This window comes from Aquarana catesbeiana, linkage group LG03 (genome assembly GCF_042186555.1).
Source record: "Aquarana catesbeiana isolate 2022-GZ linkage group LG03, ASM4218655v1, whole genome shotgun sequence".
Taxonomy (NCBI): Eukaryota; Metazoa; Chordata; class Amphibia; order Anura; family Ranidae; genus Aquarana; species Aquarana catesbeiana.
In genome coordinates this window covers 128112086-128134922 of record NC_133326.1, presented here as the reverse complement: position 1 = coordinate 128134922, position 22837 = coordinate 128112086, and the positions used below count along the sequence as shown (strand labels likewise).

Below are 22837 nucleotides of genomic sequence, written 5' to 3'. Positions count from 1 at the left end.
GTGAAGGTAAGAGAGTTTGAGGAGAGAGGACAGGAGTGAAGACAGGAGTGTCAGAAGCAGTGGTAGAGAGTGCATGTTACAGAGTGGAAGGAGAGCTTATTAGAGAGACAGGGTCACCTGCAGTCTGTTAGGTGCTTTCCAGTGCAGATTTCTGTATTTGTTTCGTGCAATCGCTGAAGTGCAGAGATTGAAGTGCATATCACTTGTAGAAAGAATCACTTAGAGAAAGAAGCCATTGCAATGTGCATCCCGAGCAATGTGCTCACCCCTTAAGGATGCTCAAATTTATACTGTTATAAGGGTGGGGTTGGAGTTTGTTAATTAATCATGTTAATATATCGTTTATGTATATGTGTGTATATATATATATATATATATATATATATATATATATATATATATATATATATATATATATAGTGTGTTTGAGGGTTCTAAGTATTTTTATAGTAAAAAATACTGATTTAAATTATTTATACAAAAAGTTCCAAAAAGGGCTTGGTCCACAAGTGGCTACACAATGAATTTTTTTGTAAAGTATTCCAATTAGTAAACTGCGCACACTTTTTTTTTTTTTTTCTCTCCTGTTTTCTGCAGCTTACGTCTTGCCTGTGAAAGTAGAGATGGAGATTGTGGTGCAGCAATATGAGAAAGCAAAACTCATCCAGGAGGAGCAGCTGGACAGGCTAACACAGATGTGCCAAGAGCAAGCGGTCAGTTGAGTCTCTGTAGATGCCAGTTGCTAGGTGCTTACAATGAGAGATGTGCTGCAAGCATTATACATTATTCATTATATACTGTACATTAATACATCATTAAAGTGCATCTATGACCAGACTATGGGCATGAAACTGCATTTATTTTTTATTTTTTTAACAACCCTTAGTTTGGACTGCTTTTGGATATCCATAGGTTTCTCATCATCAAGCTCCATGGAAAACAAAGAAGGATTTTTGTACTCGCCGTAAAAATCCTTTTCTCAGTCTATTGAGGACACATCCCTCCCTTCACATCAGTGGCAGCCCGTCCAGTAGGGGCATCCGAGCGCCACCCCCTCTATCCACGGCCACCACCCCCATGCTCTTTCCATGGCCGCCACCCCCTGTTCATGTGTCCGGCCCCTTTCAGGACGCCGGGCGCATGAAATACAGTGGCTGGGGTGTTTATTTGAAGCACCTGATTAGAGCCAGAGGCTCTAATAGGCTTCAAAATAGGGTGTGGGCTTGTGGCGCAGAGCATTGCACTACAAGCCCACCGAGGTGTTACAACAGTGAATGAATATTCGCTATTGAAACACTGATCCTCAATCCGGCCAATCGGAAGCAGGTCTGAGACCCGTTTTCTGATTGGCCGAAAAGAGAAGAGTCCCAATTGGCCGCCGAGGAGGAGGGAGGAAACGGAAGCCACCGCGATGCCCGTGGAGAGCAGGGGAAGGTAAAGCTGCCGAGCAAGGGAAGCCGCCGGGAGAAGGTCTGCCCACCATAGATGGAATAAGTGCACCAGACCCGACCGGTTACTGTTTGCTGCCCCCAACCCCCCCCCCCCCCCCCCCCCCCCCCGAAAAAAATTACCACCGTTCTCTTTATGGAGGACTATCCACAACTGGGTAGGTGGGAAGAGATTATGTAGCCTCAAGGGAGCTGGCCTTCAGTTTACGTGCCTAGTTTTCATTCATCCTGTAGATAGCAGTAGTAGGTTGCTTATTATGGTCAAGCTGTATTCCTCAATGGTCTTGGTATTTTACATTGAGTTAAAAAAACATTGTTGTTATTATTTTAAGTCCAAGTAATGTGAGTACCTGAATTTTGACTTGATATCAGGTTTTTGCATTCCGCTCTACAGCTCAGGTTTGGAAAGGGAAAAGTAGAACAAGGAGCCAGGCAGGTGTGATGTAGTGTTCATATGCTAACAAAAAACATGCTGTCAGGAGAAGATGAGTTCAGTAGTGTGCTGTTTCTCCCTTCACTGTCCAGTCCGGTGGGGAGGGGAAAGACCTATAAAGCCTTGTATACACTACTAGTTTTTTTTTTTTTTTCCAACCCACTTGGTTTTATTTGTTCAACCCGACGGCTCAGGTCGGAGCCACTGTGCTAACAATCTGATGTTAGTACAGCGATCTCCCCATCTGAGCTATTGTGCTCTGACAGGGGCAGCTCCCCCGCCAGAACACTCCAGTCAGCCCTCTCAGCCATTGCCTGAGAGCCTCGATCGGAAGCTGGTCGGCAGACTTTTTTTCGATCATGAGCCTTTGACAGAAGCTGGCTGAACGGCTGGCTTCTGTCGGACCGGCTATCATACATGGGCCGAATGTCACCTGGTTTCTTTTGAACCGGCCGATGCCAGCCAACATTCGGCTCACATGTACTAGGTTTAGGTCTTAATTTATTGCAGCAGAGGTAAACATCACCTTCTCTAACAAGGCCATATATGGTGACTAAAAAGAATGTATATGTACAATTATATCAAAATGCAAACCAAAACAAACTGTGATTGGTGCAGTAAATAAACAAAATAAATAAGAGTACAATAATCTCAGTATGAAATAAGTGCAAATATATATCATATGTAAAAACTTCATATTGTGGAAACCCTATAGTGCAGTCCAATCCCCAGATTTTTTACTCCTAATAAGAGTAAAACAATAAAGAAAAGCGTACAATCCTAGATTCTTTGCAGTGTGAATCAATATGCAGCATATGCAAGTGTTTCTTTTGTTCAAACAGAGGTCTGTTCCACCACCACAGAAATAATCCCAACGGAAACAGACCAAATGGAGATGACCAGTTAACTGAAGCATTATACAATTTATTCAAAACCGATAAATCCATACAGTAAAATCACTTACAATTGCAGTGCTTCGCCTAGCACTCGGAGTAAAAGACTTAATATTGTACAGGAGGAGTGCACCACTCCCTCCCAACCTATTGCAGAATGTGTGCTCCCCCTTACTTGTTGTGTGATGTCAGGGTGCATTCTCCCACTCCCTACCCTGCACATTTAGTCACAAGTGCTTAATCAGAACTAGTCCGAGTATAATGGGGGATGTTTGGCCTGCCAAATGATTTGTGTTTTATCTTTGTTTTTGTCGGTTTGCCTGAAGGTCAGCTTTAAAGTAAACCTCTGCTGAGGTGTACAGAAAAAAAGTATGCAAATCAGGAGTTCTGGTTTTACTCAGACTTTCCAAAGTTACAAACTTGTGCTGGGTCAGAAACCCCATTTATTCACATCCAAGGGATCACTGTAATAGCCAGACAATTAGTATTTTAACAGTGAAATCCACAAAGGCAGCCTCCATGTTTCTCTTAGGAAAAGTTTACCTTAAATAAAGTAAGCGAGTCAAAAACTAAACGCCACTTTTTCCTGAACTGAATCTGTAGAACACAAAAATGTTATAAGTGGTGATGAACAAGCTTAGAAGCTAGTCGTCTTTTATTCTAGCTCTCACAGATAATTAAACATTCCTGCTGCATAGGTTGGCTCATAATTGGAAGAATATAGTCTTTCTATATGAAATGTAAATTCTTCGTTATAAATTATTGGAAGACCGTCCGGTTCTTCACAACACAGCAGGTGAACAGACAAGGCTACCTTTCCTTTTCATTGCAGCTGTACTTTGTGCAGATGTTTTAGTTTTGATTCGAAGCACACTATGCCTGGCTTGCTTCACAGGTTACTGCCTGGCATGCTTTTGCGATCACTTAGTGAGTGTCAATAATTGTGTCTCTGTTTTCTAAGGAGTCATTATATAAATGCAGAGATCCCTACCTTGGCATGTCAACCACAAAGGCCATGACCTTGCAGGTCAACGGAGAGGCACAGAATAACTTGACTGGGAGAGGTGATGAGATTTTTTTTCCATGCCATATTTTATTTTCTCTTCAAATTATGAAAATTCCTACATCTTACCAATACTTTGCAAAACTGCACTATTTTCTCCTCTTCTTCTCAGTATAACCTTGTTAAAAAAAAGTTAAGTTAAAAACAAAAATCAAACTAATTTTGTACAGCCTGAATACATTTATGTACCTATCCTCCTCTTTCTAATGTTTACTCCTGCATATGATATTAAACACGTTTCTTGATAAAAAATAAATCTGTGCTCTCCACTGGATAACACAACCCAAACTTTCCAGTACAGCAGGGATACCACCAAGATTGTTTGTTTTGTTCTTCTTCTTCTTTTTTTTTTTTTTTTTCATGCAGTAGATAAAAATCCCTGTTGGAGTATACAAAATATAAAATACTGAAATTTATAGACTGTAGACTGGCAGTAACAGTCCTGAGACATGAATAAATGACAGTCAAACTTGGCTGATATTGTGTTCTATGAAGCTAAACTTCTAACACTGTCATGTCCAGGATCTTCATGCTGAAAGCATCTAGCAGAGGACAGATTTGCTAAAATTAATTGTGGGATGTACATATACTGTAAAAGATCTCATGATTAGGCAGCTGCCTATGATACCGCTGGGTCTTTTGAGTCAATTGATGGCAAAATGCAAATGCCATAATTTTAATTTTTGAACACTAGATGGCAGTAATTTTATTTTTTCTTACCATAGCCAGCATCTTAGGTCATTACAAAATGTGATTCAACCAAATCTTTAACTTTTTTTATACTTCTTTACTAGGTTTCTAGAGAAAATATTTGCCTAATTCTCTATGCTACCACTCTGGGTCTAGGAAAGTATGATGGTTGGAATGACACAAAAAAAAAATCAAACTTTTGCTGTTTATCTTATTAAGATTAAAGTTTTCTAAATGAGCCAATATTTACCATCTCTTCTTCTCTGTTTTTTCAGTTTGAGATCAGGCAGCTGAGGGCACATCTTGCTCAACAAGACCTGGATTTGGTTGCAGAGAGAGAACGAGCTTTAAAACTTCCACATGACTTTCAAAACAAAAGCGACAGGTTCAAGGTCATGGCAAACAGGGATTCTGATGAGGAGGCTACAGAGAATATCACAGAACTAGCACATGGTGAGTGAGTACAAAAATGTACCGACTCATGATCAGTATCTACATAAGTATTGGGTGTATACAACCTACGGGTGAAAAATTCCCCTCTCAGTATTTATAGACAGAGTATGAAGATAAACAAAGGTGTCTCTGTTTCAGTTCTTGCATCTAGTTAATGACCGTTATTTGTACCGTATTACCAATAATTTAACTACTATTTGCTGATCACAAACTTTGCTCTGTGATCATTAACAGTTATCAAGTGAGACCATATAGATTAACTATCTGTTTAGTGGTTCATCAAAGGTGGTATTGTGACAGTGCATGATGTTGGACCTTGTAAATTTTCTTCTGCATTCAACCTTTACCAACATAAAGGGTTTTCCAAGGACTTTAGTTGTATTTTATTGTTTTGCAAATATGATGGTTCATGGTTGTATATTCTCGTAATCTCTGCCTCAAGCAAAAGCTGAGGCCTAAATGGTATTCGTAAGAGATGCTTCCAACACCACAATTCAGAACTACCAATGCTATCCATGTACTGCTCATTCAAGTTCCAGCTTTTACATCACATGTTCTGAACCATTGGAAACCTTGTCTATGGGTACAGTGTAACATTATTCATTTTCTGCTATAAATCTGGTGTTGTTGTTATACCAGAAGGTGTTTACAATCTTGGTATTTTTTTTTTTTAAATCAAACAAGGTTTTATTGATCAACTGGTGCATACATAATATGTTTGCGGTAACACATGAACATGGTAACAGTACATTGATTGTTGTAAGTTCCGTACTTGTGATACTGGGTATAAAATACTTGTCTTGTGGGGATATTCAGAGTATATACATTTGACACATGTAACCATACATCTAAACTCACATCCAATATATCACCCTGTACCCATTTAGTTACGTAAGACACAGGTAGCAGATTCTTGTAGCCAACGATCCCATATTTTATTGTACTTGGTCAGGCAACCTCTATTAATATATATGAAATTCTACCATTTTAGGAGGCACTTGTCTCATCCATTTTTTGGCAATAACCTTTCTTGCTGCGAAGAGTGTTTCATGTAGAAATGTTTTGGTGTATTTATCAATTGTATCTGCCATTATATCTAGGAGACATTGTTTTGGGCCTAGGGCTAAGGGTGAGCCCATTGTGTCGTGTAGAAATGTCACTATTTGTTCCCACAGGCCTTGAATCTTAGGGCCCGTCTCCCTCTCACACATCTGACATGTGGTGGGTTGTGTACGTTTTTTATCTTGCCACTCGAAGGGGTGTAAGATATGCCCTGTGAAGTATGTAGAGCTGCGACAAGCGGTCTGATAATTTAGGGGACACATTTTTGCAGGACTCCAATGCCTCCCCCCACTTCTCATCCTCGATTGGACCCACCTCTCTTTCCCATATTGGTTTGAGATCGTATGCTATTTTAGTAGATACAGGGATTGAGAGCATGTTATAGAAGGCTGAGATCAGTTTATGAGGGTCTGTACTTTTAATTACTGCCATAAGAATATTAGGTGTGGGGTTTGGAAGGGAGTCAGGAAATTGTGACTGTGACGCATGCCGGATTTGTAAAAATCTGAAGAACATCTGGTTCTGAATTGTAAATTCTTCCTTAAGTGTATCAAATGTTTTGAGATGTCCATCTTTCAATAAGTGGTGCAGGTAAAATACTCCCTGCGTGGACCATAGAAAAGTGTCATGAATTTTATTAAATTCGGGGAGATTCTTGTTATGCCATATCGGTGTGTAGTCATTGATCTGTGGAATTTCAAGTTTAGAGGCGGCTAAATCCCATATTTTCCTGTAATGATATAACATGGTTTGTCTATTTTCTCCTAGCTCCATCCCCCCCAAGCCCGATGCTATTGCGTATACCGAGTCCTTGGTGTGTTGTGCCCACTTTGGACATAGGAGCGTGAGGAATCACTCACTATCCGTTTTATCCAAGTGGAACATCTGTGACAGTTGTGCTGCAATGTAATATAGGTTAAAGTCGGGGAGAGCTGTGCCACCAAGGTCCGTTGGATTCTTGAGTGTTTGCCATGCTAGTTTGTGTCTGTTATGCCCCCACACAAATGGCTTAAGGAGGGATTCTAAAGATTTAAAATGCTTCAAGGGTAAGTAAACTGGAGTATGCCAGAGGACATACAGTATTTTAGGGAGTAGTATCATTTTGATTAAATTTATGCGACCCCAAACACCCAATGGTAGTTTGGACCAGACTCGTATTTTATTTTTAACCGTAGAAATTAGAGGATCTATATTGAGGGATACATAGTCTGCAGGGGATCTAGATATACGAACCCCTAAATATTTAATAACATCAACTCTCTGAATCGGTAGTCTGGCTTGGGATTCTGGGGGTGGGAAGCTATCAATTGGTAAAATTTGGAACTTGTCCCAATTGATTTTCAGCCCTGAAAATAGTCCAAATTGTTCAATCGTGTGGAGTGCGGTATCTAGTGATGGGCCCGAATCTGCTAAATATAAAAGCGTGTCGTCTGCATACATACTAATTTTTTCAATTAAAGAGCCCATTCTAAGTCCTTTTAATCTCCGGATTCGCACGGATGGATATCGCCAGGGGTTCTGCCGCAAGGGCATACAATAGTGGGGATAAGGGGCAGCCCTGTCTCGTGCCTCTACTGAGGTCAAACATCTGAGACGACCACCCATTAGCCACCACTCTGGCCCTAGGTGCCTGGTATAATAATTGAATCCATTTAATAAATTTCGGACCGAAGCCATAGCCCTCCAAGCATCTCCATAGGTACCTCCACTCCACCGAATCAAAGGCTTTTGCTGTGTCTAAAGTCACCACAACCCGTGAGCCAACCTCCTCGTGTGTAGCCTGTATATTAATATACAGTTTCCGGAGGTTAAACGAGGTGTTGCGACCAGGCATAAAACCAGCCTGGTCTGTATGTATTAGTGATAAAATTACTTGATTAAGCCTAATAGATAGTACTTTAGCTAATATTTTAATATCAACCTGTAAGAGGGATATTGGACGATTGGATTCTGGGTATCCCGGGTCCTTTCCCGGTTTGGGGGATGAGATCTATTGTTGCCTCTGTCATAGATGGGGGTAAAGTCCCAGTTTCAAAGAGATGATTGTACAGTGTTAGTAGTTTAGGGACTAGTATATCCCTGAATTGGGAATAGAACTCGATTGGGAGTCCGTCTGATCCTGGGGATTTAGAACTAGCAAAACTGGCTATAGCTGTCGTAATTTCGTCTGTGGTGAGGGGTGCCTCAAGTAGTTTGATGTGTTCCTCTGTCAGCTGTGGGAAAGTCACCTTCTCTAAAAAGAGAGACATGGATTGTGTCTCAGTGGGAGCTGTCATTTTGTATAGGTCCGCAAAAAAATCTCTGAACATGGAAGTTACTCTAGGTGGGTCTGTTATTTGTTGTCCTCCAGGGCCATGTAATGTGATGACCACTGGGGGTCTATCTTCGCTGTGTACCAAGTATGCCAGCAACTTGCCTGCTTTTTCCCCATGTTCAAACATTTTCTGTTTGGAAAAAAATATTTTTTGTCTAGCTTTCTGGTATTGTAGCTGGTTTACTACTCTAGTTTGTAGTTTGAGCAGATCTGCATTTGTGGGGGACGGGGTGGTGGCAAGGTCTCTTTCGACAGAGGATAGATCCTCCAGCGCCTTCCCGAGGGCACTGGAAGAGTTTGTCTTAATTTTATTGATAGCAGTAATCAATGTGGAGCGTGCGAATAACTTAAAGGAATCCCATACTGCGGATGGCGTCGCTAACCTATCATTCTCCACAAAGTACATTTTCCATTTATTTATTAGCTCATCATCCTCAGGAAGGAGAGAGAGCCAGAATGGGTTTAAACGCCAGGACCGTGGTGGTTTTGCTATAGGGATTCTTAATGTAATCCAATAGGGACTATGATCCGAGAGTATTCTGGGACAAAATACAGCCTTTGATAGTCTTGGTGTCAATCTGCTGGATATAAGTATAAAATCTATACGGGACATGGACCCATGAGAAGAGGAGAAGCACGAGTATGATTTGGCCAGTGGGAACTTATGGCGCCATGTGTCTATTAAGTGAAAGGCGGAAATGAGCTTAGAGAACCTAGTCTCATTTGGAGTATTGCGGGTAGGCGAAGTAAGTTGAAGCCTGTCTAAAATCTGGTTTAGTGTGGTATTGAAGTCGCCTAGCCAAACTGCAGATACAGTCGAATGACGGGCCATGAACGACAGTCCCTCTTTAATTATGGAGATGTTAAATGGAGGTGGTATATAAAAAGCCAATATAAGTAGGGGTTCTCCATATAATTTAGCATAGATAAAGACATATCGGCCTAGTGGATCAGTGGACAACTCGCATAACTCAAAATGTACCGACTTGGCTATCAAAACAGAGACTCCCCTGGAGTGAGATGTATGGGTAGAATGATATGCTCATCCAACCCATGGACGGCGAAGTGCCATCTGGACACCTCCCTCAACATGCGTCTCCACCAATGCTACTATATCAGCATGTTGTTTCTTGAGGAATGTGAAGACTGCCGCGCGCTTAAATTTCTCACGCATGCCCCTCACATTCCATGTGAGAAACTTCAAAGATGCCATAAACAAAACCTTTTAAGATCTAATATAACAATTATGGTTAGCAATTCGCTCTCTATGTGTAAGACACACATGTTCTTAGTATGTAGACCTAGCTGCATCAATCTTGTAACGCACAACATATATGAACATTCACATGGACCTATCATTCGGTATGTTACCTGTTTTCTGTAATTGGTATGCACAATCAAGTTTAACCAAACTATAAACATATGAACTCCCACCCCCCTCCCTGCCCTGCACTGTCCCAAACTGGTGCGGGCATATTCCCGTAACTTGAGCTTAACTGGGAAACATTCCATCTTCTTGGTTACAGGTAGAATGCGAAACATCTGGTTAAGTTCCCAGGGTATCCGCTCTTTCGGGTACAGCACGACGTTCCAGCCAGGTGATCACTTCCTCAGGATCTTCAAAGAAGATTGCACGACCGTCATGTTCCAGTCTAAGGCGGGCAGGAAAAAGCATAGAGTATTTGTATTGTAAGTTCCTTAGCCTACACTTGGCCTCCGTAAAACTCTGCCGACGGCACTGTACTTCCGCCGAGAAGTCCGGGAAAATAGCCACTTTAACATTCCCTACTGGAAGATTGCCCTTCTCCCTCGCCATCCTCAGAGCTGTATCTCGATCTTTGTAATTAAGGAGTTTAGCTATGAACGTGCGAGGGGGGGCTCCCTGCAGGGGAGGTCTTGCTGGCATGCGATGTGCCCTCTCCACCGCAAACATAGGGGAAAAGGCTTCTCTCCCATAGGCATTGATCAAAAGTTGTTCCAGAAACGTAGTGTCCCTGCCCTCAGACCCCTCCGGCAGGCCGATCAAGCGTATGTTACATCTTCTCAGCCTATTCTCCATATCATCCTGTTTTGTTAGGAGTTGGTGTATTTGCCGTTGTACGCGATCTGAGGATGTTTGTAGGGGTGGTATGGCATCCTCCACCGTGCTCAGTCTGGTCTCGGCTTCCTTCACTCTGTCTCTGAGCTTTTGAAAGTCTTGCCTAATAAGAGAAATATCCATCTTGACTTCCTCTATTTGTGCTGTGAGTGAAGTTCTGCAGAAGGTGATTGCTTCAAGGAGTTTGTCAGTATCACTCGCCGTTCATTCTCCCCCTCCAGTTTTCTCAGAGGCTCCATCTTCCTCCATGTCCTCTTTCTCTTGTCGGCGATACTGATCAAGTTTGGCCGCCGCTGCCTTCTGTGCTTTGGTTGGTGACATGCTATGAGGGCCTGGGGTATCACACAGCAAGTCCCCAATCTCGTGTTGGCAAAATTAACTACTTGTAGGATAAGGGGGAGTGCAGGCTGGGGTCGCAGGGCCACCAATATGTCTGGGGGTGAAGGGCACTCCCACGTGGCAAACACTCAATATATTGTTGCTCTCTTTGGGGCGTCAGCAATCTGGGACTACAGTGGGGAGTGCAAAAGGACCCCCCAAAAAAAAAAAAGGGTTTGCTCAGGGGAGATCAATAAGGCAAGAAGCCAAAAATGCAGCACAGGCTGGAGGAATAGGCTGACCAATATGTCCGCCGGCTCCTACATACAGGCCTAGGCCTCGCCTAGCCAAATCACGGCCGCCGCTCCTTCTGGGGTACTGGGGGCCAGGGAAGTCTTTCTGTGTGAGGATGAGTGTAGTCCAGATCCCCTATGGGGTTATCCTGTACCTGGGCAGCAGCAGGGCAAAGTTATCCCAGAGTTAATGCGAGGCAGGGGAGTACCAAGATGGCCGCGGACCTCCAGGAGTAGGCCCGAGCCGCGGACTTGCCTGAATTCGGCCGCCGTGTACAGGATCGCCACTCCGTTCGGGCCGCCGTTCGTCCAGTCGCTCCAAAAATTATTTCAGGGTGTTGTAGGTGTCCAGCTATTTAGGATAGTATGAGCAGTCCAGGATTAATAATATAAGGAGTAATGGACGGAGCTCAGGGAATGAGTGTCCTACTCCATGCTGCGTCAGGCCACGCCCCCCACAATCTTGGTATTTTTAACCCGTGTTCATTATGTCTAACCTAGCTTCTCTCGTAATATACTCCTGCATACAGATTGAGATCAAGTGTGTGAAATGCAGTTTCCTTAACCAACTGAAACCTTTCTGTAGAAAAAAATGATTCCGCACTGAGCATCTTACCATAGCAACAACCACCCATGTGACAGCATGCCATACCAAGCCACTAAAATAAACTCCACTCTCCGCTCTTCCTGTTAATGCCCAGATCTCTTTACTGCCATTGCAGCTCATATTTTGGGCCTTATTTAATATAGTGAGACTTAGTGGGCTATGCTCTAAGTACAATTATCTGTAGCATTCAATTAAAATTCATTTTAAAGAGGCTAGACCTTTACAAAGTGAATGCTGATTGGTTGCCATGGGTACTGCATGTTGCAATTCATGCTTTGCTTCTTGCACTTTTTTACTGAATAAGCCTGTTTATTCATATTACTAGTTGAGGACACAGGACATGCTACACATGCCCTAACAGTCTTCAAAGTATAGGGCATGTGTAGTACTCCCAATCCTTCTGCGGTGTCCCTCAGCTCTTAAAATGAAGCCACGAGTTGCTCTATAAATACAGCATTTCCAGTAGCTGCTGCTGTCAGAACTTAATGACTCGGGGGTTGATTTACTAAAGGCAAATAGTCTGTGCACTGTAAGTGCAGTTGCTCTGCATCTGAGGGAAACATGCAAGGAAAATAAAAAAAACAACATTTTTGCTTGCGCATGATTTGGATGATGGAAATCAGCAGAGCATTCCCTCATTTCAGAGCTTCCTGTCAGTTCTAGCTCAACTGAACTTGCAGTGCACACTATTTTTACCTTTAGTAAATCAACCTCATAGTGTTTATTAACACAATTCAAACATAAAATGGAGAGATACAAAGTAATATTGTTACTTTTGTATCTACTATGTTTTCTTCATCTGCAGATCAAAGGGATGAGCTTTGATCTGCAGACGCTGTCAGGCCGCTTTCACACTGCCACGCTCTGGTTTGGCTACAGTGCGGGTGCAACACAGTGTACCGCAGCCTGTCCATAGACTTCTATTACGTCCACGTTTTTTGGCTCAGTTTCTGAAAGCGCACCAAAAGTCCTGCATGCTGCATCTTTGGTGCACTTTCAGAAAAGGTGCCAAAAACACGGGACAAAATAGAAGTCTATGGGAAACCACAGTACACTGCGCTGCACCCATGCTGCGGCCAAACTGCAGCACAGCAGCATGGGGGAAATGTCTATCTGGATAAGTGGGTGTTATTAAGCAGACTGCATTTACATACAGATTGCCTTAGGTAAAGCCCATATGTGATTCTGAGCCTCTATGATTGAAAGAACTAAAATGCAATGAATGAAAGGAGCAAGCTGGGGACAGTAAGACTGAGGAGGAAGGGCTAGATGACGCTGGATGTCCTCCATCCAGGTAATGAGAAGGCAGGGCTGGCATTCAACATTAAGCAATCTTTCACTTAATTACAGCAGGAGTCTCCATAATATGGCCTGCAGACCCCATGCAACCCACAATCCGATTGTTGTGGGTGGCAGGGTACTCTCATAAGCACCCTGATGTAAAGGGAGATTCTGATGTGGACTCATAAAAAAAGATGACTGATACAGTGCCATGAAAAAGCATTCATACTCATTGAAATTTTCCACATTTTGTCATGTTACAACCAAATATGTAAATAGATCTTATTGGGATTTTATGTGATCGACCAACACAAAGTGGCACATAATTGTGAAGTGGAAGGAAAATGATAACTGGTTTTCACATTTTTTTTTTTTTTTTTTGGTATACAAATAAATATTTAAAAAGTGTGGCATGCATTCATCCCCCTAACTAAAATCTAATGGAACCAATTGCCTTTAGAAGTCACCTAATTAGTAAATAGAGTCCACCTGTGTGTATTTTAATCTTAGTATAAATACAGCTGTTCTCTGAAGCCCTCAGAGGTTTTGTTAGAGAACCTTTGTGAACAAACAGCATCATGAAGACCAAGGAACACATCAGACAGGTCAGGGATAAAGTTGTGGAGAAGTTTATAGCAGGGATAGGTTTAAAAAAATTATCCCAAGCTTTGAACATCTCATGGAGCACTGTTCAATCCATCATCCGAAAATGGAAAGAGTATGGCACAACTGCAAACCTACCAAGACATGGCCGTCCACCTAAACTGACAGGCTGGGCAAGGAGAGAATTAATCAGAGAAGCAGCCAAGAGGCCCATAGTATCTCTGGAGGAGCTGCAGAGATCCACAGCTCAGGTGGGAGAATCTGTCCACAGCACAACTATTAGTCGTGCACTTCACAAATCTGGCCTTTATGGAAGAGTGGCAAGAAGAAAACCATTGTTGAAAGAAAGCCATAAGAAGTCCCGTTTGCAGTTTGCGAGAAGCCATGTGGGGGACACAGCAAACATGTGGAAGAAGGTACTCTAGTCAGATGAGGCCAAAATTTAATTTTTTGGCCTAAAAGCAAAATGCTGTGTGGCTTAAAACTAACACTGCACATAATCCTGGACACACCATCCCCACCGTGAAACATGGTGGTGGCAGCATCATGTTGTGGGGATGCTTTTCTTCAGCAGAGACAGGGAAGCTGGTCAGAGTTGATGGGAAGATGGATGGAGCTAAATACATGGCAATCTTAGAAGAAAACCTGTTATAGTCTGCAAAAGACTTGAGACTGGGGCAGAGGTTTACCTTCCAGCAGGACAACGAATCTAAACCTACAGATAGAGCTACATTGGAATGGTTTAGATCAAAGCATATCCACGTGTTAGAATGGCCCAGTCAAAATCCAGACCTTAATCCAATTGAGAATCTGTGGGAAGACTTGAAAAAATGCTGTTCAGACGCTCTCAATTCAATCTGACAGATCTTTAGCTATTTTGCAAAGAACAATGGGCAAAAATGCATTTCCAAAAACCTTTTCTTGAGCTCCATTGAGGCACACAGGTCCCACCCGTCGTGTTTATGTTTTTGGTACTGCCTGCTACAAACTGAGCCATGCTGGGTAGAGGGGTTATCCTGGAACTGGCCTACAATGTTTTTTGTTTGACGGCGTCCAATCCTACTGAGAATACAAAAATCTATTTATTTATTTTTTTGTACTTGCTTTTCGCTATTTTGTTTATTCCAAACACAATCAAATTTCCTGTGTCACTCTGTCATGGCTTTGCCTTCTCCTCTTCAAGGTATGGCAGTTCAGCCATCGTGACTGGCAGACAGAGGATGACTTTGCTCTTGTGCATGACAGTGAGAGTTAATTCATCTTGCCATCCGAGGCATGCCAAGAATGTACCATCATGTGAGAATGTGATAATGCATGTCTCAGTGTACACTCAGAAGAAAATTCCTAGCAGTTTAGCCAGAAGTTTTTATGACAGAAGAGACCTACAGGGTCTCTTTCATTAAATGCTTTCCTGCTAGTAATTGTTTTGTTTTGTCATTGAGTTGGAAGACTAAGGACATCTAGTGGTAAAAAGGTGTTACTGTGGGGAACAGCTCCATAATAAAGCTGATTATTACAGTAAACGCTGTTGTGTTTTAAATAATGCTTGCCTGGATTAAAAAGAAAACCTGGAGTACCACATTGTCATCCACGGGGGACTATAACTTTGCTTGAAGACAGGCTGGGACACAAGTCAGTAGGACATGTACTATATGTCAGTGCTGCCTACTTTAGGAATTAAATGTTGCACAAAATTCTTGGTCTGCCTATCTTTATTTTACTGCTGAACTCCAGGAAAACTCTTCTCTTGCAGTGGAGATGTGTTTGCACTGCAAGGGTTAAGGGCTCATTTAGGTCTAGGTTTTGGAAAAGCCATTTTACTTGCCTGATCCTCTGCTCCTGCAGACCTCTCTGTGTTACTATTCTGGCCTCTGCTGCCTCTTCACCCCTGTGCTTTGGCAGTCTAAGGACTTTTTTGATGTTGTCAAGACTTAGGCCCCTTTCACACGAGGCGGGCTCCGTTTCTACGGAGCCCGCCTCTGTCCGCCGGCTCAGCGGGAGATCTGTCCGTTGATCTCCGCTGAGCCGGCGGATGACAGGTCCCTCTCTGCTCACTGAGCGGGGAGGGGCTTGTCAGGCGCCGCTGCCGCCTATGGAGGGATCGGACGAAAACGGACAGCGTGTCCGTTTTCGTCAGATCTCATCCGATCTGCCAGCGACGGATCTGGACGTAGAGCCATACGTCTGCTTTTAGCGGATCGGACGGGGTCGGATGTCAGCGGACATGTCTCCGCTGACATCCGACGCTCCATAGGCTAACATGGATCGCCCGTTCAGGTCCGCCGTCAAAACTGACAGGCGGACCTGAACGGTCCGATCGTGTGAAAGGGGCCCAATGCGCGATCTATAGCCCTACAATGGATGTGATGATGCCAAGGAACAGTCCACTGCTGAAGCATGAGGGAGCAGAGACTGTTGGGGAAGCAGCAAGTCAGGAAAGTGAAATGCTTTTATCATCCCAAAAAACATGCAAACTAGCAGTTAGTGTTCTTATTAATTAAAATAGAAAAGAGGTTTACACTTACCTGCTCTATGCAGTCCCTTACCACTTCTTTAGCAGTACCCCACTGGTGCTGTCTGCTCATTCTTCTTACAAGTGCCTCCTCAGCAAGCCAGCTGTTGTGTTAGCACTCATGCAGGTGCGCTCCTGAGCCGGGCTGTGTGTGTCCATAGACACACACTGCATGGCTTGGCCATGCCCTCCACTCACTCCTCACAGGATTTGACTGACAGCAGCAGGAACCTATGGCTCCCGCTTTTCTCGCTAAAGCCTGAGAATAGAAAGGGGAAAGAGAAGACCTGCAGCTGGGCACAGCTCTGGATCAATAGAAGACTTAAGCCGACTATAGACAGTTTGAATCTTGGCTGGTTCAACAGGGACCAGCTGAGATTCAAACCAATTATGGGCAGGCTGAATGTACCAAGTTGATCGATCAACTCGGGTACAACCAGCCTGTCAGATTTTACATGTGATTATTTATAACAGCTGATATAGCTGCTAGCAGTAATCGCTGTGTTTTCACGGTGGGGACAGCTTCCCCTGCTGGGAGAACAGACTGGCTCCATGGGAGGTATTCCCCCCAGGAATGCATTAAAGTAAAAAAAAAAACAAGACTTTGGAATGACTTTGAACCTTGCAGTGTGGGAGCAGAATGACTGCAAATGAGTTTGTTTTACTGAAGTTGGGCTTAAAAGGGTGAGTATATCTAAAACCATTACAGTGGAGCCAGGTCGATTTACTTTTAAATATATGAAATATCCAGCAGGGAAACTAAGTATGTCTGTAACCATCACCCCAATTTATCTTCTAGCTTGCTTGTTGTGCCAGTTATTATACAGATTTATTGATTATCTGTTTAACGGAACTCATGTCTTATCCATGATTACTCTTTGTGTTGCTATGTGATTACAACGTCACATTTTTATTCACCATTTATAATGGCTCCTATGTAGATTCCAGCCCCATCTTTTCTGATTTATGCCATCTTTCTGTGGCCAAATGTTGCGACCCCCAATAGATAACTAAATAAATGTCCATCAGGAAGACAGATCCTTTTATAGTGTTTGCTGCAGATGGCAAGTTCCATTGTAAATTCTTCTCTAAATCTGTTCTATAGGTACTACAAAAAAAACTAAAGACACACTGCTAGCTTAATTGTCTCCTGCCTAAATTAGCCCTAGTATGTGTATGCATGAATGTGAGTTAGGGACCTTAGAGTGTAAGCTCCTTGAGGGCAGGGACTCATGTGAATGTACAATATACAGTGGGGATCGAAAGTTTGGGCACCCCAGGTAAAAATGTGTATTAATGTGCATAACGAAGCCAAGGAAAGATGGAAAAATCTCCAAATGGCATCAAATTACAGATTAGACATTCTTATAATATGTCAAAAGTTAGATTTTATTTCCATCATTTACACTTTCAAAATTACAGAAAACAAAAAAATGGTGTCTGCAAAAGTTTGGGCACCCTGCAGTTAATATCTTGTACTGCCCCCTTTGGCAAGTATCACAGCTTGTAAACGCTTTTTGTAGCCAGCCAAGAGTCTTTCAATTCTTGTTTGAGGTATCTTTGCCCATTCTTCCTTACAAAAGTCTTCCAGTTCTTTGAAATTTCTGGACTGCTCTTTTAAGGTCTATCCATAGATTTTCAATAATGTTGAGGTCAGGAGATTGTGAAGGCCATGGCAAAACCTTCAGTTTACGCCTCTGGATTTTGAGGTGTGTTTAGAATCATTATCCATTTGTAGAAGCCATCCTCTCTTTAACTTCAGCTTTTTCACAGATGGCATCAAGTTACCATCCAAAATTTGCTGCAATTTTATTGAATCCATTTTTCCTTCTACTTGTGAAATGTTCCCTGTGCCACTGGCTGCAATACAACCCCAAAGCATGATTGATCCACCCCCATGCTTAACAGTTGGACAGAGGTTCTTTTCATTAAATTCTGTGCCCTTTCTTCTCCAAACGTACCTTTGCTCATTCTGGCCAAAAAGTTCTATTTTAACCTCATCGGTCCACAGAACTTGTTTCCAGAATGCCTCAGGCTTGTCTATATGTTCATTTGCAAAGTTCAAACGCTGATTTTTGTGGTGAGGACGTAGAAGAGGTTTTCTTCTGATGACTCTTCCATGAAGACCATATTTGTACAAGTATCTCTTTATAGTGGAATAGTGTACCACAACTCCAGTGTCTGCCAGATCTTTCTGGAGGGATTGTGCAGTCAAACGTGGGTTTTGAATTGCTTTTCTCACAATCCTGTGAGCAGTTCTGTCTGATATTTTTCTTGGTCTTCCAGATCTTGCTTTAACTTCCACTGTTCCTGCATTTCTTAATTACATTCGGAACAGAGGAGATTGACATCTGAAAATGCTTTGCTATCTTCTTATAGCCTTCTCCAGCTTTGTGAGCGTCAACTATTTTCAGTTTCAGTTTTCTAGACAACTACTTAGAAGAACCCATGGTGCTGATTGTTGGGGCAAGGTCAGATGAATCTGGCCATTTGAGATTTGACATGACCTGGTCTTCCCAGATGATGATTGAGAACAATCCATGACACTGGCAGGTCTCAGCTTTGCAAAGGGGGCAGTGCATGCTATAAATTCTGCAGGGTGCTCAGACTTTTGCAGACGCCATTTTTTTGTTTTCTGTAATTTTGAAAGTGTAAATGATGGAAATAAAATCTAACTTTTGACATATTATAAGAATGTCTAATCTGTAATTTGATGCCATTTGGAGATTTTTCCATCTTTCCTTGGCTTCGTTATGCACATTAATACACATTTTTACCTGGGGTGGCCAAACTTTCGATCCCCACTGTATATGTAAAGCGCTGCATAAATTGACAGCGCTATAGAAGTACCTGTAATAAATAATTCATTGCAACAACCTCTTAAAACTGATGGAGTGGAAATGCTAAGTGTCTGGGGTTCTGACTGCTACAATCACACTAGTGTTGCAGTGGCTGTTGAGACACAGAGCAGGACAGACTGTGAAAATGACAGCTGGGTCTCACTGATTATACCAGCAGAATGGCCATGATGAGGAATAAAAAACAGGGCTTAGACTTGATTCACACTAGCCCACACTGTGCGTTCCTGTTGCGGGAATCGCATTGATTCCTGCACCCAAATCGTGCTGCTCGAGGCATGGGGCTGCTATTCACTCTGAATGGCACCCCCACGCATCTCAGTCCGCAGCGCTGTCACACCTGCAGGGAAAATCTTTTTTTTTTTTTTTTTCATTAGAAAATGAATTTGAACCCCCAAACATTAAATATATATTTTTTAAGCAGAAACCCTAGAGAATAAAATGTGGTCATTAAAATATTTTATGTCACACAGTATTTGCGCAGCGGTCTTTCAAATGCAATTTTTTGGGAAAAAATACCATTTCTTTATTGTACATCATGGGACACAGAGCCTTAAGTAATTAATGGGTTATAGGCCACCTTCAGGTGATGGACACTGGTATACCCAATCCAGGAAGTTCACTCCCTATATAACTACTCCTCCTTCCAGGAGCACATCAGTTTTTTTCGCCAGTGTCTACGGTGTTGGTCACGAGTGAAGATGTGCTCTGAGGAGCTCCAGGAGGGATCCATGCTGGATTTAAATAGCCTCCATAGACCAGATCCAGGTTGAAGGTTGGATTGTCTGTTAATTCAGCAAGGATAAGGTAAGGGAAGAAGCTTAGGAACTGAAAAGTCCACCTATGTATTCTTCTATTAGGGAAAAAATGTTGTCATGCCTTAATTCTCCACTAGAGGGAGTCTATGCACATACCTTAATCCAGTGTTTCTCAACTCCAGTCAAGGCGTCCCAACAGGTCATTTCTTCAGGCTCTCCATTATTTTGCACAGGTGATTTGATCAGTTTCACTGCCTTAGTAATTACAACAGCTGTTTCATCAGGGGGAAATCCTGAAAACATGACCTGTTGGGGTGCCTTGAGGACTGGAGTTGAGAAACACTGCCTTAATCTGTTGTCTTCACTGTAAAGGTCAGTGTCAGTCTGTGTGTGGCCGCAGCAGCTTGTGCAAGAGGATTTTTTTCTCTCAGGTAAAGGAAATCTGCCAAATGTTTTCTTTCTCTCCCCCCTGAAGGGACCAGAGGGTTAGGGGGACATCAGTGCTGTACCCCCCTTACATTGCCGCCCCTCTGCAGGGGGTGCGGAGGTCCCGCTGTTCTGATACTGCTACAATTGTACTGTTTTTAATGCTGTTTTGTTTGCCTGCTATGTGGTCTGTGCCTCCCCCCCCCGTTGGGTCTGTAGACCCAAAAACGCCACGCACGAGTGCGGGAACATTATATATGAAAAAAGGGGCGGAATTTTTTTGGAGGGGGCGGGGCCTAAGCACAGTGCCGTGAACGTCCACGAGGACACACGGCAGGCTAAAACAAATAAAACCACAGCTGGGACAGTCTCTCCTGGCGAGGAGGTAGCAAGCAGTCTGCACAAAAGGGACACACGAGCTGTGGGACACGTAAGGGTTGCAAACTGGCATTCCTGATACAGGAAGGACACCTTTTTCCCAGCACTAGGCTGAACTTTATAGCGTCTTTAAATGTCATGACTATATTCAGTGATTAAGTGCAATTGTATAGTGCCTCTGTTTTTATGCTTAGGACTATGCCTACAAAAAAGACTCCACAAAGGCCAAAAAGGTGTTAAAGGTTTTACCCCCAGGCGCGAGGATCTCGAGTCACATTTCCATGCTGTCATCCTCGTCTGAATTACCAGTTATGGCAAGCAAGGGTGAGCTATTGGAACAAATTGATGGTGCAACTGCTTCTCACATCTCAGCCCCTGTATACGTGACTGAAGATGTCCTTTCCTCCACCCTGCAGGGTCTGGAAGGAAGATTAGCGGCTTTAATCGCATCCTCCATTCAAATGGATAGGAAGCGTGCTAGATCCCCCTCTCTCAGAACCTTTGCAAGGGGAACAGTGGGCACAGGATGAGGCGTTACCCTTCGATCAGGAGGAAAAACAAACCGATGATTCCTCTGCGGAGGAAACAACGGTAGATGAACCTTTTTCAGCCTCTCAATCTGAGAAATTGCTGATACAATCTCTTACGGAGATGGTTCTTTCTACTTTCATGCTACTTTTAAAACGAAGGAAAGAGACAAGTGGGACTTTAAATGAAGCAGTAAAGGAGTAAGTCAAGTTACTAAAAAGTAATGTTCATTTATTTGGCATAATCCATGGTAAGTTATAAAACATTTTGAGCATAAAACCTCTAAAAATGCTTTGGGCATCAAGCCTCTACACAATAAACCATGGAGTAATTATACACAAATTACACAATAAATCATAATCCAATGCACGTTCATAAGAAGCACAAATGACAATAAATGCGTGTGTATACATTTCATGCTGTAGTTAGGCCCAAAGTGGCCAAAGTAACCTTAGTAAATAGATAAAAAATATTGATAAAAAAAATTGCCGTAATGAATAATGATGGGTATAGGTAAGATCATATAAATATCATATAAATCTTGATATTCCATGATTGAGGTGAAAAGGTAATAATTAAAGGCTCGGTGTTCGCTCATCAGGAGCATACGTCATGGAATAATTCTAAAAAAAATAAGAAAAAAAGAAAAAATGAATGAATAAAAAAATAGGAGTAGGAGGAAATATGTAGGAATAGTTTAGTTATATAGAATTAAATTAAGGTTGTGCGTCCAACTCATGTTTGCATCCGCCAATCTGTAAAACCGCATCAAGGATCACAAAAGAGCCGCAGAGCAACGCGGCCGGGCGCCAGGGTGACCTGCGGGAACGATGGCAACCGCCATGGGCAAATCCAGAGTGGGTAGATGCAGTTTGTGTGAAATGGACGCGAACATCCATGTAGGAAACCTAAATGGGACGAACCATATGTGATGTGTATATTTGGAGTGTATGAGAAAAGGTATATAATAGGGTGACTAGGTAACCAGCATGAAATAAGAAAGTGAGATAGATATGGTGAAGAGATTAAACTAACAGAGAAACAAAAACCAAGAAAAGGTACAAACAAAAAAGGAAGAGAGCAGAGGGAAAGGAAAAAATAGGAAAAGATATAATACCTAATGTAAACAGTAAGTGAACGTAATCCAAAAATGTGAGTGTGGTCCAACGAGAAAGAGGAAGTGGTGTGTGTAACCCAACCTGTGGAGATGCCTATGTAGGTGCACCGTCACGGTCCCACCCCTAGCGTCAAGCCAGCAAACACAACACCTGAGAGTGGAGCGCTTTCATCTGGGCGGCTTTGATGCCCAAAGCATTTTTAGAGGTTTTATGCCCAAAATGTTTTATAACTTACCATGGATTATGCCAAATAAATGAACATTACTTTTTAGTCACTTAACTTACTCCTTTACTGCTGTGTGCTTCATTTAAAGCCCCACTTCTCTCTTTCCTTCGTTTTAAACTATTGATGGGGATGGAGACGGGCATCCCTTTTGGTGCTTATTATTATTATTAATTTTTGATTTCATGCTACCTCTAACGGAGTCTGCTGAAAGCTCGGTTTCTTCCTTGGGTTCCTTTAAAACCTTCTCAGCCTTTGCATGCGTTTCCTGCACATATATTACTAGAACAGCTTATTTTTACTAAATGGGATCACCCGGATAAGCCTTTTCTCTATCCCATGGAGAAGAAATTCACTAAAAAATGGAAAGTACCAGCAGTTAACGCTGTGATTTCCAGTGTGTATAAAAGCCTAACTTGTCCAGTAGACAATGCACAAATGCTTAAGGATCCAACAGATAAAAAGTTGGAATCCCTGTTT

At 42.5% G+C, this 22837-nt stretch overlaps 1 protein-coding gene across 2 annotated transcripts in view; it reads left to right on the top strand.

Moving 5' to 3' along the window:
- The window catches only part of TMEM266 (transmembrane protein 266), a 104495-nt gene that overhangs the window by 35388 nt on the left and 46270 nt on the right, over positions 1-22837 (top strand). For both annotated transcript variants that reach the window (XM_073619207.1, XM_073619206.1), the window contains exons 8-9: positions 598-713; positions 4803-4980. In XM_073619207.1, the coding sequence (XP_073475308.1) occupies positions 598-713; positions 4803-4980 (294 nt within the window). The remainder of the gene's footprint in view (positions 1-597; positions 714-4802; positions 4981-22837) is intronic.